Source organism: Aquila chrysaetos, chromosome 9 (assembly GCF_900496995.4).
Source record: "Aquila chrysaetos chrysaetos chromosome 9, bAquChr1.4, whole genome shotgun sequence".
Classification (NCBI taxonomy): Eukaryota; Metazoa; Chordata; class Aves; order Accipitriformes; family Accipitridae; genus Aquila; species Aquila chrysaetos.
The window spans coordinates 31,972,725-31,991,027 of NC_044012.1; the positions used below are offsets into that span (position 1 = coordinate 31,972,725).

Genomic DNA, 18,303 nt, shown 5'->3' on the forward strand with positions numbered 1-18,303 from the left:
TTGCCAATATAAAAATGCATGTTTTAGTAAAAAGTAAGGAAATCAGAAGTATAAGAAAAATAAGAGCAAGAAGTAATTCCTCCTCCCACACATCAAGCCCACAGAACTGAAACAGTTTCTAGATTACACAAAGAAGTTCACCCTTCAAAGACCGATGTTGAGAATTTGTACATGAAGCAATGCAACTTTGCTTCAAAAGGTGAGGGAAAACACATGAATTCAAATATTACCTGACAAAAACATGAAGTGTATAAACATGGCAAAAACAAGACAATATGTGTATTTGAATAATTTAACATTTCTACAGCAATGCAAGTGAAAAGGCATGAATTCTTTTTATATAATTTTAAATGTCAGTGCTGTATACAGAATGTGAAGTGCTTTGAGTCACCACTGTAAAACCTTTTAGTAACATACTGAAATAAAACTAAACTGCATTTAAAAATAAATGTTCATGTACAGTCTTTAAGTGATGACAGGGTTTAGTAAGGATTGAGGAAATGACTGTAATTCTCCAACACTGGCTCAGTTCTGTACACATAGAAATCAGTCAGCTTACAAAAGCATCCTGTAAGTCAAAGTTGCCTAGCGTACCAAACTTCTCCTTTACAGCACATGTAATGCCTTATAAACAGACAAGTTAATTCAACAAACACAGCAAGAGAAAAGTGCTGCTTTCAGCCACACCCAAGCAACTCCTCCAGACTTCAACAGGAGCGTGAGCCCAAATGGTAGCATACAAACAAGAGAGGAAGACCTTTTCCACAAAGGAGTACAAACCACTGTATTTACAAATCGATCAAGCACACTTAGCCTTGGACAGAATTTAGACATTGTTTTCATCATAAACAGGCTTATCACACACTTCGGATTCTAATGTTTTTAGTTTTAGCAGGATTTTTTTGAAATGAAAGCTGCAAATAACCTCCAACACAGTTAGTCCCTTACACTTAATAAATAAGAAGCAATCTTCATGGCATTGAGATGCATAGAACTATTAAATGGTTTCAGAGTCTATTTAAAAAAAAAAAAAAAAAAAAAAAAGAAAAGAAGAAAAAAAAAAGTCCTTTGTTACTGCAAAAATCATAGTTTGTGTTCTTCAAAGAATGGCCCTAGTGGTATGTTCAAGTGCCAAAACAAGCAGCAGGATGAGAGGCCATTACTGCATGCCAAACCACTGTTCTTGATCTGCCCACTGAGCTGCTTCACTGTCACTGCCTTCCAAGTCCCCTTCTTCTCCACTTCCCTCCATATCATCCACATCTTCTTCCTGGGTTGCATCTGTTGGACTTTCCTCTTTTTCCATTTTCTGCATTCCTTCTAGTGACTTCTGATCATTTGGATCCAAGCTGAGGAAAATAAGAAAAAGAAAGCATTGTCCTAAAACTCTTTTTTTTCTTATATTTGTAGGGGAAAGGGGAAAGGGGAAAGGGGAAAGGGGAAAAAAAAAAAATCTCATCTTGTTGTCTGCACTTCCTATTTAACATCATCAAGAAGTTCAATTTAGTAGGTGATGCAACTTCACCTTAGGCTGACCAGAACACTGAGTATTAAATCTTTATATAAAACACTTCTGATCCCCAAGAATGCACTTATCTAAACATCACACTCGTCCAGAAAACTTAGCTAACTCTTCCAGACAATACTAATTATAAAGTAACATAAAAGCAGTAAAAATTTAAATGACTATGACTAAACATATTATATGCAAGCAAAAAACAGCTGACATTTAAGATACATAGGTTTATAGTGGACATAGTGCACTAGATTTAAGGTAAGTTTAACTTGTTGAAATCAAAACATGCTAACATTTAATGTGGTAACACCCTAAAAATAACAGTTAGGTTACGTTAAATTGAATCACACTATTTAAATTTACTTAATAGCTCATTGTTATATAGCACCTTCTAGTCTAAAAGAATGGATCTTAAGATGCATGACTATATAGTAACTATAAATAAATCCATACCTTAATCCTTTCGCTAGTCAAGGAATCACATGCCTAGTGACATGTTTAGCATTCATGCAGTCCCTAAATTTTGCACTTCTCAGTTCAAAGCCTTATGACCAACAAATTCATTAACAGGACATCATTCGTATGTTTTTGTTTGTTTGAAGGGAGAATGATATAAAGCTACCTCTGATGCACATCCTAATCAATTAGTGGCTCAACTTTTTACTTAGTCTTGGTTCTTATTAATATACTGCAATCTCAGAGTCTCTGCTTTACCTTAGGGCAATACTGTACTGGTCCATTGCTTCCTGATACTCATTGACAGCTACAAGAAAGTCTCCCAGTATTCGGTGCAGAACACAATCACTCTGATTAGCCAGTGCATTCCTCAGCAAAGCAATTCCATCTTCATACTTTTGTTCTCTACCTGTTTATACGCAAAACTACAGTTTTAATTAATAGTTTAGATAAATCTCTAAGAAGTCAGAGTGTACACAAAGAGCTATCACAACACAAGACTATTTCTTCCTTCAGAACTGTCAGCATGGGGGATAGTAGTGATATACTTTTTGCAAGATTAACTCTGAACGATGGCTTTTTATTGCAACAACCACTACACTCACAATTACATATACTTTGAAGTCAAAACATTTTGTCTGCAATTGTTTTAAGTGCTGGTGTAATATCAGTTGCTAGATGCAATTAATTCCCATGATTCTTCCTTCAGGACAGAACTGATAAATCCCTGGGCTGTAACATCACTATTACATTCTTCACATCAATGAGGCTGCAGAACACTCTTCCATGTAAAACAGTATGCTTTAAGTACGTCGACATGGGAGAAAAAAGGAACTTACTAAGAAGTTCTGCTTTCTTTACCACGGCTTTAATGTAATCAGGTCTTTGTGTTAGCGCTTTGTCCAATAATGTTTTTGCTTTTTCCTGCGTGACTGGGTCTTCGAGACAGACTGTCGCTAATAGAGTGAGTGTCTGTGCATTTGCTCCCAGAGTTTTATACACATTATTTGCCATAACCATAGCTTCACGGATGCTGTTGGATGCTAGGTAACATTCGATGAGACCTGATGATATAAAAAGGAAAACACTTCAGTTTTTGAGTTAGCACTACAGACACTCACCCCTCCTCAATTAATTGCACTTAGTAGCACTCAGACTCCAAACACCTGACACTCCAATAAAGCAAATACAAATCGCAATTGAGAAAGTGACTCTATACCCAACATTTTTTAAAGTACAAAGATGTCAAAGAAACATGCAGACAGGGAAATTTGGACACAAATATTAAAATGGCACAGAGCTCTACAGGGAACCTAAGACAAAGGGAGATGGATTACCATCTCCCAGGACCAACATCCGACAAAATACTAAGTTGTGACATGTTAACACAATTCTTCCTTAATTGCAAGAGAAGCAAAACTATTCAAGCAATATAAAACTCCATTACAGTACTTCTAAATGCATGCCTTTCACTTTAGCAGGGAATCTACAGCACTGTGCCCACCACAAAGTACAATATATGGAACTGCAGAAGTCAGGAGAATCAGATTAGCACGCTCCATTTTGAATAAATGAAAAAAAAAAAAAAAAAAAAAAAACAACAACAAAACAAAACCAAAAAAAAACCCCCCTCAAAATTTCACTGCTAAATATTACAGCACAACCAGTTTGCTTTTACTTAACCAATAATTGCACAGAAGACAGACAAGTACCACTGAAAAAAAAATGTGAGAACCAGGAAATCCTAAGAGAATAGACCCTAGAACGCATCACCATATTACAAACTGGTGCAAGGTTTAACACCTCTCATACAATGCTTTTGTATGTTTTCATAAGCCTACATTTTAACATATCCATTCTACAGATAACTGACTTCATCACTTTTATTTATGGGGAGGTACTAAAAAAAAACCCCAAAAAACCCCTAAGTATACCTAATCTAAGATTTTTGTCCAATTCCAGTACTGAAATATTAATACTTCACCTGGACTCTTCATGACTCACTATTTACTTGAAGCTGCTGCCAAGATCAACAAGATGTAAATACACATGACAAAAGGATGACAAAATGACGCCCCCAGTGGAACTAACCATACAGTTAATGTCATCATCCAAAAGTGATCTGCTCAAAACACCCAAGTCTGTTTATATAGAGATTAAACAAAACAAAAAACAACAAAAAAAGTCCTTTTTGAAAATCATTCTTACAAATACATGCATTCTCTAGTATCCCTCATCTGAACACTTCTAGCAGAGCTTTATAGGTTTTTGGGTAATAATAATTTATTTACTAGAAAGTCAGCAGGAGAAAAGAACTCCTGTCTATTCCCTTGCCTAACCATCACCATCATGACACCAACTTTCACACGAACCCAGTACTGTACATGTGAGTAGCTTAACTTCACTCACCTTCATAGCAATCCAGCCTGCAAGGAGCAAGGCGTATTGCTTCACGAAAGTGTATAATTGCTTCTTGTACTCGGCCCATATTCCTAAGAGCAGCTCCTTTCAGCAGGAGAGCTTGAACACTGTTACTATTAAGCTGGATAGCTTTGGCTCCTAAATATAAGGCACGAGAGTATCGTTTACTGTAGAAACTGTGACACCTATGGAAAGACAAGAGGGATTGTAAACATGTACTGCCTGCGCACATTCATAGATGTTTAAAAGCAGAAAAAAAAAAACCAAGTAAACAAAAAAGAAATTACAGGCAACTGTTGAACTTCTTGCATTTGAAGTTAAGAATTTATGTTCAGGAAAAAAACTCTTCAGGAGTTTAAAAAAAAAAAAAAGCAGTATGAAGATTAACTTTTACAGCTATTTACTATATCATTGTTATTGCAGAGGTGTGGTAACTCTAGTAGGTTTAAACATACAGAAAACAACCAAAATAGATATTTATGGATAGCTAATTAAAGTTACCCCAAGGACAGAATAGTTAGGATATAAAAGCATCTTCTGAACAAAAAAGCCGAATCCACTGTATCAACTGTAATCCACCACATGCAGCAAATCAAGAGCTGAGGTAACAAAGGAAAGAAAACAACTTACCCAGATACCACCCAGGGTTCCGCATGCTGATCAGAAATATTGAATAGACGGCAGCCCAAGTTCTCCACATCCTCTAGTCGACCTTCACGTGCCAATAAATAACCATATACATCCATTCCTAAAGTTTGAAGATCAATCATCAAGAAATGGAAAGCTCATTCTCAACAAGAAAAAAACAAAAACAAAACCACAAACACCTACTTTACACTGTGCAACTACCAATAACTGTTCAAGATACACAGCTTCTGAATGTAAATTCTAAACTGAAAGCCGGGTACAACAACATACAACATTCCACTGCATGCTTGATTGCATGCAGCTGCTACTCTAATGTTACTCATCACATCATTACACTAGGTAAACTTTCTTTTAGGATTTACTCACCTTTTATTAGGTAAGGATCCAACATTTGTGCTTGTTCAAATTTTAGAATAGAGTTTTTATTATCTCCAGCTCTGAAATACAGGTCTGCTAAGCTCCCCAGTAAGTCTACATTATCCCTCAGCAATGACTTTTTCTCTAAAGAGCTTTAAGAGGGAAAAAAAATGCCTGTTATTTATATAATGCCATTTTAAGTATAATTATATATAAATATTAATATGTTATTTGATTACATCATGCTCTTTGAACTCTTACCAAATGGTGTTTATTGCTCTTGTATTATCTCCAGTATGGACAAAAGCATACGCCTTGATCCACACGGAAAGCCAATCCAAGTTAGGAATACTCTGAATTACATTGATTGTCATGGAGGCCACTTCTGCACCTTTCACCGACAGCGAGAGCAAGCCTATTCAGAATGGTATATACATCAATTTCAGCCACCGTAAACTGCTATTAATACAAATTAATTGTCTGAAGACAAGAAACTCCATCCTTTGACAAGCATAAACAAGGAACTTGTTACAATGCTTTTGCATAATGTAGGCATTACATATTACATGCAAATGCAAGACAGTTACCTAGTCCCAAGCATAATTCAAATTATAATACTGTTTAATACTGAAATACCAAGTGTGCAGACACCTACCTAGTATGGCATCAAGTGCTAAAGGGCACTGCCTTAGTACTTCTTTGTAGCTTGTAACAGATGAGCGTTCTTGACCTGCTTTCTTGTATAGATTGGCCAACATCATATTGATCTACAAGCAATAGAAATGTTGGTAGAGTCAAGTATGAGAAAGGAGAAATCCTCACTAAGAAAAGGTCACAACTTTGTCTTCAAGCATGCCTGCCTCCCTCCCTCCTGTTCTGGGAAGGAGATAAAATTACCTGCTCTTCTTCCGAGAACACTGTAGTACCATATAGTATAAAATTAAAACTGTTGCTCCTTGCTGAGTCCAAAGATAAAAGTTACATTCTTTTGTATTTGCATAGTGCATCTTGAAATCTCACTGTTTTGCACACAAGAAGTCAAAAGATGGGCAACTGTTTATACAGGATGCCAAGAGGGACCTGTATATCCATTACATTAGCCTTCTTTCAGTTGATCTCTCCATATCAATGGAAGTCTTTGAGAGAATTAGCTTAGGAAGGCAGAGAAAATTTCTATTTAGCTTCTGAATGAAGTCACAATTGATAAAAGAACAGAAATTATTTGAGCTCTACACAACAAAAGTAGCTGGTTTCTGCTACAATACTTTATTTTATTAGTGTGTATAGGTAAAAAGTTTGCTTTTCTCAATCTTTTCTTCTTTTTCTGTTCCATAAGTTGGTCTTTAAACAGAACACTTTGATGTTACTAGAGTCTAAGCCACGTACACTGTTAGCACACTACAGGAATACTGTTAACATGAAACATAGTTGATTGACCTGATGTGCTCATTAATCTTTTAAGCCCTTATGACATAACAAAGCCAGCAAGCAAAGACTCAACATATTTGACACTGCAGACCACAATGGGATCTAAATATTTAACATTATCTAAACTGTTACTAAAAAGGATGAAAAGATTTTAAAAGATGGAGCACTGGCATTCCTTCTACTTGCCAAAGTCTTCAGCCATTCAAGGATCTCACATTGCTCAAACTATACAGTAAGACATGAAGTGCCATTCCATACACATTCTGAGTTCAAGAGTATATTAAAACACTTGCTCAGTTTGAGCAATGACAATTTAGCAAGTTATGTTGACTGGCTAATAGTGAAGACACCACAGAACAGTCAACCTTGTGAGACAACTAGGCTACCAGTCTCCCCTTCAGCTTGAGCAGGTGACAGCGTGCCTTTCCTGTCTAGCGATACATAGCTCTTCCATAAAGACTAGGACTCCACTTTGTGGTTACAGCCAGGCAAAGTACATTAATTTAAACAATTGCTTTGGCTCTCACATTCACATGTTTTGACTCAGAACTGCAGAAGATTATTCAGTCAGGTGTCTGGCAATTGCTTACTAACTTGCAGTAACTCAGCTGTTTGCAATCACATAAATTTTTCTCCTGGTAGATGCTTTTGTTTAGAACAGCCATTGTCCTTTGCCCCACAAAAACTATTCATGATAACATGCAAAGAAGAACTATCGAATGGATGATACAGATTTCAAGCCTTATGTATGGATATACAAATACTTCGCAAACTTCTAGAATAAAAAAAAAAAAAAAAAGTGTTTCTACATCCTTGTACACAAGCAAAATCCTGTACCGTCTGTGTGCAGTACTAAAGAGTTAACCAAGTAATTCACACGAATTAATAAAGAGGCACAGAAACATTTAACTCTTTTCACTGTTTCTGAATTCTTTCTAACAGAAGGAATAAAAAATTTGTCTGATTTTAAAGAAAAAAGGCCAAACAAACTAAACTAATTTAAACATTAGGAAGTGTTTCCAAACAACATTTAACTAATACAAAAGCAAATACCAAGACACAATGCCATTATACCTATAGGCTACATTCATTTTTGACCAGATGCTGGCCTACAGATTCAAGACAGACTGACCAAGGACTTGTGACAAACGTCTGCCAGAACTAACCTTTGGGGTCCTCTGTCTGGAAGGAATTCCATCAAGAATAGCAATGGCATCTTTATCTTGCTTCAGCATTGTGTAACATTCAGCCATTTTGTATTTCACTTCAATTTCTGATGGTAAACACTGAAAAAAAAATATTTAAGTACAATGTTGGTTTAGTCAGGTAAAAAATTTGAATAAGGTTTCTTCATTAAACACATTATGTTAAAAAAAATCTAGTGCAAGAAAGTTAACACCACAACCTACTGCTAACTCATATGCTCCTGTCTTCAAATGAAAAGCATGAACTACACATACAGAAAAATCTCATGTTCGAGAATGTATTAAGTTTTGCATTAGAAAAAACCACACTGATATTTTCAAAACGAATTAGCCTTAAATGTCAGGTTTATTTGACATGATAAATCCACAATCTAAGGTATTTAAAAGACATGTAGATGTGTTGCTTAGGGACATGGTTTAGTGGTGGACTTTGGTAGTGTTAGGTTAAATGGTTGGACTTGATGATCTTAAGGTCTTTTCCAACCTAAATGATTCTATGATTCTATGAATATTGAGTCAGCAACATTAATTGTAAGGGGCAACATGATCACTTTATGCAGCACATTAGTCAATTTTTAAATACCTGGCTTTGGGGAGTTGATGCAGCATTCCCAGTAGAAGGTCTTACTTTTGAAGTTTTACTTAATGCTTTTTTCTGCTGCAAGGCCATTGTATACTTACTTACAGCATTTCTATATTCTTTATCATGGAAGAGAGAGTCTGCATGGTATACAAGGAGCTGGTATTTCTGAGATGGTGAAAACAGTTCCCTAGAAGAAATGCAAACAGAAATGCTGAGATCAGCTAACTGCATAAGAACGAAAGCCTTACAGATCCAAAGTATTTGTAGCTTTTGTTTGTCTGGCTTCAACTTCCAGTTGCTGCTGCTGCTTCTTTACTACACTGGAAGGGCCCTTGGGTAACAGGTACCACCTCCTCACAAAGGGATTATCTCACCCATTTCTTTTATCTGCATACAAACAAATGTAATAGCCACTCCTGAGAGCTCATCAGTAGCAACATCTTATGTTTAGCTGCTTGGCCACTGCTTTCCATAATGGAGCAGCCCCCATCCTCCCCATAACAAACCACAAGTTGTCAATGTCCATTAAAGGACATTTTGTTTGAATGGACTCAAGCTTACAAGGCAATCCAGCTCATTATACAGCTATCCTGGTCCTAATCCACATGTTCCTACATTTTACAAACCACCTTTCTAACACTTCCAGTATGTTTGCAGAAGTGTTGAAGAGCTAAGGGTTTCAGAACGGGATTTTGGCTTCAATTAGTACGTCAAAACCCATCCAAAATGTAAAACAACGCCTTACAGCAAAGTTCCGAAAAATAAAGGGAATCACTTCGAGTCGGGGGAATAGCCCTGACCTACGCAGGGCACCCCTGGAAGAAGAAAATCGCTCCACCTCTCCCAAGACGCTCATGTTGTACCGTGTACCCCGAAGGGTCCGGGATGCGCTGCTCATGCTGAACCCCGGACAAAGGCGGGCTGACAGGGCCGGGGACAGGAGCCCAGGGCCCGCACCGCAAAGCCCAGCAGGAGGGACAGCTCTAAAAGCGAGCCCGCTTCCTTCCTCCCCGCCAGCCTGCGAGGTCCCGCCTGACCTCTCCCTCAGCACCACCGGTCCTGTCAGCCCGCAGCCGGCCGGCGCGCCCTCTCCCGGGAGGGCCACTCACGGGTTATTGCCGCTCATCGTGAGGAGAAGCCCGCTGAGGAGCCGCACGTTAGAGTGCAGCCCGGCGGACGCCATCTCTCGTACGTGCTCCACCACACTCATACCGCCGGCGGAAAACCGCGGAGCCGAAGGAACAGACGGCAAAGAAGCAGACAACGCCGCCGCCGCCCGCCGGCACTCCAAAATGGCGCCACCGGGGGGTCCTCGCGCGCCACCGCCTGCAGGCGCCCGCGACACTGCCTTCATGGCGGGCGAGGGGCCCGACAGGCGTGAGGAAGGGCAGCCCGGGACGGTGCGCGCCGGGCCAGGCCCCCGGCAGCCCCGCGCCTGCGCAGCGTCGGGGCGGGAGAGGCGTTGTTGACTGCTGAGGGAGCAGCGGGGCGTTAGGAGTCGGCGGCAGCCTTTTCCACACGGTTGGAGCAGTCCCTTCGGGGCTCAGTGTCGTTTTATGGAAGAGACGCACTCCCTGTGTCTGCACAGCACTTGAGTCTGGTCCCTTTTTTCCTGAGACTTTATTATCTGCTGGCTGCGGCAGCTAAATGTGACAGGTATCAGAGATAACGAAGCTCCTGCCTATAAAAGTAGGTGATTGAGGAGAAAGACCCTTCAACGTAGATTTCTTCTGGGCCACAATCGGGGGAAACGCCTCACTAGGGCTGCCGTTAACTACAAGGCATAGACTGAAAGGAGAGCTGAATTTTTTTTGTTTTTCTCCCCCTTTATTACAAAAAGAATGCAAAACATGGCTATCCTTCTATTACTACTACTACAAATCAAATCGGTGGGAGCTTTCAGTTTGAACACGCCATCACTACTGCCTGCAGAGGAATACACCTCTCAAAAGCCAAGCACGCCAAGCAGCAAAACATTACTAGCACTGGACTTCAGTAACAGAACTCTGTTGGTGCTGTGTGGTGACAGCAAAACAAGCATTGCAACGAAGGAAACAGACAATTCGGAATAAATGGAACTTGGATTTGCAGGTCTTCAAGAAGTCATCTGACTGATCAAAACAGTCACAGCATCGTGCGATAGTTGTGTTTGACTGAATCTGCCATCACAAAGGCAGCCTCGGACTAAGCTGTACGTAATCTGCCTGCATTACCCTTTGAAGGCATTTTAGTACAATGGAGCGCTGCTCTGCAAAGGCAGACCTGCTGAATAACCAGGTATGTTGCCGCAAACTACAGCTGCTGTATTAATCCCGTCTTCAGTGGGAATGATTCACTTCCTACTGGTTACCATTACACAATAATGATGGTCTTTTCACAAAAAAAATATCTCTGATTTGTTTGAAGGCTATCCATAAGACATAAAGTAGTTACCACATTAATTACAAGCTAAGTTTATTGAAAACAAGGTAAAAATCACTGCACTTGACAACACAGCGTGAGAGGTATGTTTTCCGTGGACATACGATGCTGAGACTCTAGCCAGTAGAGCAATTACACAGCTCCCCCTACCCCACAGGTAAGCCCATTTCTTCTCTTAAATACAAGCCCTGTTTTAAATGCTAGCTGTAGCCACTGATAATAAAGCAGCTTGCATCTGAAACAGCATGTTAGAAATCACTTATTAAGCACCAGCTTAATAATATTTGCTTACGCTACTCAAATTATCTTTTTGCTCTCCCTCCCTCTATCCCTCATTGACTGGTTTGTTTGTTTTTTTTTTTTCTTCATAAACACTTAATTCTTTCTTGGTACAAAATGTATCCAAAACAAAGGCAAAATACTTAAACACCTTGCTGTGGAAATGCTTAATGTTGCTGCTACTTTGCCTCTTCACTGCCCAGGACCTGACAGACTCTTGTTCATGAACTGTCTCTTCACAAAGCAGATCCACCACTGCAGAAGGAAGTATGAAGTCAGAAAATACACAAAAGCGGTTTCCATGCAATAAACCAAATAGTGACTTCAAAGTATTCAACCTCTGACAAATAACAAGTGTCAAGGCTCCAGTTTTGCACATACAGTTTTCCACACTGGTTTCTACTGGAATTTAGGTGAATAAGAGGACAGGAGTGGACCCAATGAATTTATAATATAGGACTTTAATTCAAAGCGGGACATTCTACCTTCTCTTATTTCTATTATTTTATTTTACTGCTTATTCCAGTATAATTATAAACAAGGGATGCATCAGAAAGCTATGCCTTTGAAACTAAATTAGCCTAAGTAATTTCAATACTAAATGCAGTCACATTTGCACATGAAACATATGAACAGTCAGGAGGCAATTCATTCATTGATTAGCTATTTTTGTTAATCTGGGTATGAGGCAAAATGGTCTACTTCAAAGAAGCTATCAAATCAGAACCTCCTGGGAAGATAAACAGCGTCTCTCATGCCTGTGAATTTCCATTTGAAAACCCAGCCAACAGCAGATGTGCAATACTTTGAAGAGTTGAACCAGACACCACTTATTACTGTCCTGCTTTTTAAAGTAACCCAAATTGGCATTCGCTGTCTTACCACATTACAGATTAAATTTATTGATAACTTGCAGCGTGCTATTTCACTAGCCATGTAAAACCAGTGAAGCTTGCGCCGAAGTTACCCACACCTACCCCATCATCTCACTTCTCTCCACATATTTCTGAAAAAACACACCAAGCCTCTCATTAAATCTGTGATGATCGCACTAAGCCCTTACCTTACTAGGCTTGTCACTTTGAGGATCAAATACTTTTTCACAAAGGCGAAGACCGGTTTCTTGCCTCAGCTGCTGCAGGTAGGCCCTCATCACCTCTGAAACACAGCACAGGAAAAACCAGCATAAACTGAGGCAGCACCAAGTCAAACTGAATTTAACAGGGAAGCATCAGATATCACTGCTGAAAGCAGAAAGTGAGTTTTCACATCTGCAGGTATTTGTCAGCTGGCTGAGTTGCTTTGCTCAATTTACAGCCATACTTGGGATTTTTATGCTATTTGTACCAGTAAAAAGGATCATCCAAACTGTTTTCTTCTCTCAGTTACCTTTGCTCATTATTGTGGGCTTCCTATTCTGCCAGTGCAGCAGTTGGCTTGGGCCCCATTACTGGGTTTATCTAGTGATTATGTTGATGCAAAAGGCAGACTCAGACCCCTATTAATTTGTTCTGTTGGATCTGTGGATCCAGGGGAATCACTGGGCCTCTGAGGCCAGAAAATCCAGCTTCTGCTGCCCTCAGAAGACAGAACTGCAGATTTAGAAGATTCAGTTTTAACAGTAATTTTTCTAGTTGCAGTCACAAAAAAGCAGCTAGTAATGAATGAGCCCAAGGAAGCCTTCAGAGGTCCTGGATTAGCCTTACCTTCCTCCTGCTTGTTGGCAGGTTTGGCGTAAATGGCATTAAGTGGAAAGCCAGGCTCCCCGGGAATTGGGAAGTTAGTGATTCCTAGTGTGTACATTTCTTTCTCTCCTTGGCCTTTGGAGTTACACTGCAAGAACCAGGCAAACAATGGATTAACAGTTATAAACAAAACCTGATGGAGCATTAAACTCGAATATTTTACCATCTGTAACACATAAAAACCCATCAAGAATAGCAACACAGCGTCTCTTTGGAGATCCACAGCCTTGGAGTATGTGTGGCTCTGACAACTAAGACTGGGGTGAACAGGGTTATTTGTGCCACTGGGAGGAGAATATCAGCAAATCCTTTCCTGAGTACAATCTCCAGAACAGACTGAGTGTCCCTCCTGCACAGAAATTTACTCTTCTTACCTTTTGCAGCTTTTTCAAGCACTCAGAAATGTAGAGGGTTACATAGATCAGCGTTCTGTCAGCCTCATTCTGCAAAACAAGAGCAAGCACAGAGCCCAGCCACTCTTAGATTAAGGGAGACTTTATGGAACTGATAAAAGTTTGAAAGAGGAATAAGCTCAAGATATTTTGGCCTATCATTTCCACAGGAGAGAGGGACTTGCAATTCATGATATTTACCCAACTTTAAAAATTAAGTGGGAGGAAGAGGAGTTTTTGTTATCTAGCAGAATTACTTCATTGAAAATAAATGTATATTCACAGCACCAACCCTCCAAAAAACTACTATATGCACAGTATCTCAAAAAATTACCTTAATTTCATAATTTTTGAAGAAAACATTAGCTTTGAAGTAGTAGATGGCTTCATCTATAATATCTGTGTCCTTAGCTAACAAAAAAGAAATACAGAGTTAAACAGTGCACCATTACGCTACATTTGGTCATAACTTTTACTCACTGAAATACATAAATAAGGATTATTGCAAAGGCAAAACCTTGGCATTTACAAAAAGCAGACGACAACACTATGTAACAGAAAACAGTTGTTGCCATGTGAAACACTGGTGAGCTCAGACCGTAATATTTAAGCTTCCTACTCTTAGCAGTAGCTTTAACTCCCTTCTTCTCCTCCCCCATGATTTCTCACTTCACAAACGGCAGCAATTCAGCAGTTCCCCACTTTTCTACCAATTGAGTAACTCACCAGAGTTTTAACAGCATAAAAGTCTTCTCAGGACACAAAAATGTTTTTGGAGAAAGGACAACACCACAATCAGACAAACTTCATTATCCGCTTCAAAAAAAAGGAAGGGTGAGCAGAACACACACTGGCAAGCTTAGTTGTGACTTTCACCTGCTTTCACTACTATCCGAGACTGCTTAAATCCAGAAACATTTCCTTTCTCAAACTGAACTGCTGCACTACCGGGGGACAACATGCCTGGGAAGTGCTACCTCACATGCTAAAGGGGAATCCATACCAGCCTGCCTGTGGACCCTGTTGGGATACCCATAACTTCATTTCAATTTCTGAATCCCCGTACCCTAAAGTGCTGCCTGTCCTTCAGAGCAGCTGAGTGTCTTCAGCTGCAGACCCAAAGCCTAAGTTCTCTGTAGCTAAACCTCCACTTCCTCTGACAGCAGAGGGTTCACACTGCCACGTCCTCCGCAAAACCTACTGAAGAACACAGTGAGACACAGGAGGAAGCACGAGAACAGTAACTGTAGGCTTTAATTACTGAAACAACTGATTTAGCTGGAGCATGGTGCGTATTTATCTGTGCATAATTACTTTCTACGATTTGCACAACTTAAGTATTTGAGAACTTTTTTCCTCCTCTATAAACTGCAAAGCACTCCACTTCCAACCCGTGACTCCTCTCGTCACTCTTGCTAGGGCTGGCTTGGAGCAAACCGTGAGATGATGATGAGCTATATACAGGCAGGTTTTCAGAGATTATTATAAACTTACTTTCCCGAGGTGCTGGGCCTTTGAACTGGCTTCTGATGGGTAACAGCGCCATGTTCCCAATTAGCTTTGTGTCGGAGTCCATTAAAGTTGAGTGGTAAGCCTACAGACAGGGGGGAAGGCTGGTTATTAATGCTGCTGAAAACAGACCTCTCCATGTCCAATCACGTGTCCCCCATGTCTTCATGAAATAGGAGTCAGTCGAGTTCATTAGTGATGCTTCCAGCAATTTTTCCTTGCACAAACAATTGCTGTTTTCTAATTAGGACCAGATCACAGCGCCATTCTGATGAAGACCATGAAAGTATCATCACTGGCACCATTTACGGTCGTGGTGGTGGGAGACAGAATAAAATTGGTACGGCTGGTCTGCAGGTGTTGCTTCATCCCCAGGCTGCCTAACCCCATTCTGCACAGCACCAAGGGGGTAACAGCCCTGCTCTCTGGCCTAAGTTATGGGGTGCTGCATAGTTCAATGAAAGTTAGTTGGTCATTAAAAAAGATTATATTTTATTTCCATGTCTAGCTAATAATATTAGCTAATAATAAATAAAGCCAGGCTTAACACATACCCACACACTCAAAAAAGGACCTGTGCACTCTAAAACTGGTTTAAGGGAAAAAAATAAATCTTTCTGCGTATGATAGATTTTTCCTGGGAAACCGACTTTTAACAACTGATGAGTTTGCTTTTAGGCACTTTCCAAACATTCCGACTGTACCGTGCCAGGCCACTGGGAATCCTTCACCTCCTCACAGCTGAGGTTTTTGCAGGGGGGGAGAGGGGGATGCAAATAGGGGGTGTGTGTGTAAAAAGCATCCCCTAACAGAAAAGCGATTTATTTCAACCAGAGCGAGGTGGTGTGAACAAAACCAGAACAAAGCACAGCTTTTACCACCCTCTCCCTCGCTGGAGCCGAGCGCTGCCACCCTCCCGGCTGCGGGCGGCTCCCCGGCAGGAGGAGGAAGAGGAAGAGGAGGGCGCTGGCCTTCCACCAGCCTCCCATTAACAGCAATTCCCTGCTCTTAGCAGGGCTCCCCACACTCTGCAGCCCCTTTTTCTTCCCCCACGCAGCTGCCCGTGGCCGGACCCCGACAGCAAAGCCCTCTTCCCTCAGCCCAGGCTCGCACCATCCCCCCCCCCCCCCCAAACCCCCGCCCCGGCCTGGCCCCTCTGCCCCAAGCCCTGCTGCCCTCTCTCCCCGCCATTAAGGGGCAGAGCCAAGCGCCGGCTGCGAAGCCCCCCTCACCGGCATCTCGAAGGGCAGGCTGTAATTCGGCGGGGCCGGGCAGGAAGGGAGCAGAGAGAAGCTGGCAGCAAACCTTCCTCCTCTGCCTGCGCTGCAGGAAATGAGGCAGCAGAGGCGGTGCGAGGAGGGGAAGCCGGAGCGGAGGCCTGCGGCGTGCACCGCCCCGAGAGCGCTGCCAGCGCGGCCAAAGGGGTCTGGAAAGCGCGCTCAGATGGGGGCTTGTTTGCTCTTCCCCCCCTTCTGCCTTTGCTGCGGCCGGCACTGCAGGTAACCCCTCCTTGGACCCTGCGTGCTGCCCTTTTGGGTGCCAGCCACCCTGACATCTTGCTTTCTCACTGGCAGAGGCGAGCTCCTGTCACGGGCGAGGGTCAGCGCTTGACAAGAGCGCGGGTGGGGATGCTTTGCTCGCAGCCGGTTTTCCCTCCTGGGTGTTTGCAGCGGTCCTGGGCATCGCTTGCTCTGACCCGACACGTGAAGCACGGCCGGCTGTGTGTCCAAAGGTGTTGCGTTTGGAGGGATGCAATATTTTAAGGTGTGCGCTCCTGTTAGTATCAAGCCACGACCTTTTGTGTGACCCAGCATGCTGAATTTGTCTCCTGCAAAATGACTTATGGCATGAGTCAGCGAGGAAAAATGAGGAGCTATGGAAGGTGAGTCAACATAATCTAACTGCAGGGCTGGGGTTTGTCCTTTTGTCATGCCACGAGCATGACTCGTCCCAAGGATGCGCCAGTCTGGAGATGAGTTAAGCCACCAAAGTTTTCCCAATGTTTGCATGGTTTAATTCAGCCAGATCAGGTCCTGCCGTGATGCGATCAGCTCCGTGTGGGCGTAAAGACTTGCCCCATCATGAGGTTAACCTACACCATGAGTGTTAACACCCAAATATATACAGGGATTTTGGCCCCATGTTTTAAAGCTCTGAAGAGCTGATTTTTTTTCACCTGTTCCTGGTGACCGCAATGACTATCTTGAAACTGAGGTCTCAGCATTCACTAATTGCCTGGAGCTGGGAGTAAGGTTTTAGGAATGCTGAGTATCACGAGACTTGTAGAGGTCATAAGGCTGGCAATTTTTGGAAACCTGGCTTTGAAAAACCCTTTTAATAGCTCTTGAGTTACATCTTATTACCCATTTTTTCTTTGTTCCCATTTAAAAGTTCCCATGCGATCCTCCCTGACCTCCAAATATGGATTCTGGGGAGCCCTTTTCCTCTAGATGTGCAGGATTTGCTGGTCTGTTGAACCCCTCTGCCTCTTCTGGTTCTGCTTTGGAAAAAGCAGATCCTTACTTCAAAAATAAGCACCATATCAACAGTATGACAATTTAACCATTTATTTAAACAGACATGAAGAACAACCCTACTGATGAGTAAGAAAAAAAATTACACCTTCCCGACTAGAAGCAAGAAACTACAAAACTAAACGGTGCCAAGCTGCTATCATACCCCAGGTTTAGGTAACTGCAGTTGCCTCCAAGTATTCAATCCTTGATTTCGTTTCCATTAAGGGGTATCCTTGCACTCAGACATCAGCTAACTAAGCAAGCTGCTCCTATAAATTGACATCTATTGTTCTTATTCTACTGAAATATTTGGCTGCTCGTATGTTCTGAGGATGGGATTAATTTCTAATACATGAACTATGTATTATATATAGACATGATATGCCTACATATAGGCGTTCACTGATGTTTAGCATTTCATAACCATGAGACCCTTTTTGATAAATATTTTAATCCAAGGACACCATGAGTAAATGTCATTCCATAGGGTTAAGGAAAAGGAAAGGTTGATATGTACTTTGACATGAGCAGCAGAGAAGCACATCCTGAAATCCAGCTGAATGTAGCTAATAAATTGGTCTAAGATGTTTTAGGAGAAGCAATAAAACATATTTTGAAACACTCAAGATGACCCAGGAACACCTGTATATATAAAAGAACTATAAACAGTGAGGGGTAAATTCAGCTGTACACTTCCACATATGGCTTGAATTATTATCTGATTATGAACAGTCTGTTAACAGCTACATCCAATTCAAAAATTGATGCTACTTCCCTGAAAAATTCCTAGGACCATTTTTACATGCATTTATTTCCTTAGGTGATTA

General features: G+C 41.2%; 2 protein-coding genes across 5 annotated transcripts; both read right to left on the reverse strand.

The window, feature by feature from the left end:
* ANAPC7 (anaphase promoting complex subunit 7) lies at window positions 1–9,947 on the reverse strand. Of its 4 annotated transcripts, none has more exons than XM_030026269.2 (11): window positions 9,724–9,946; window positions 8,615–8,801; window positions 7,993–8,112; window positions 6,054–6,165; window positions 5,660–5,813; window positions 5,408–5,550; window positions 5,024–5,141; window positions 4,382–4,578; window positions 2,812–3,036; window positions 2,231–2,381; window positions 1–1,349 (listed from the first exon to the last, which is right to left on the reverse strand). In XM_030026269.2, exons 1-11 carry the CDS (start codon window positions 9,822–9,824, stop codon window positions 1,160–1,162), a joined length of 1,698 nt encoding a protein of 565 aa, XP_029882129.2. In that variant the 5' UTR covers window positions 9,825–9,946; the 3' UTR covers window positions 1–1,159. The 4 variants fall into 4 exon arrangements, with proteins under 4 accessions (XP_029882129.2, XP_029882131.1, XP_040982171.1 ...); XM_030026271.2 differs by having other exon boundaries at window positions 9,652–9,746; XM_030026270.2 differs by lacking the exon at window positions 1–1,349 and having other exon boundaries at window positions 2,283–2,397; window positions 9,724–9,947.
* Window positions 9,948–11,051: 1,104 nt separating this feature from the next.
* ARPC3 (actin related protein 2/3 complex subunit 3) lies at window positions 11,052–16,454 on the reverse strand. Its single transcript, XM_030023856.2, has 7 exons — window positions 16,193–16,454; window positions 14,946–15,045; window positions 13,786–13,862; window positions 13,434–13,502; window positions 13,021–13,147; window positions 12,378–12,472; window positions 11,052–11,569 (listed from the first exon to the last, which is right to left on the reverse strand). Exons 1-7 carry the CDS (start codon window positions 16,196–16,198, stop codon window positions 11,507–11,509), a joined length of 537 nt encoding a protein of 178 aa, XP_029879716.1. The 5' UTR covers window positions 16,199–16,454; the 3' UTR covers window positions 11,052–11,506.
* Window positions 16,455–18,303: the final 1,849 nt, after the last annotated feature.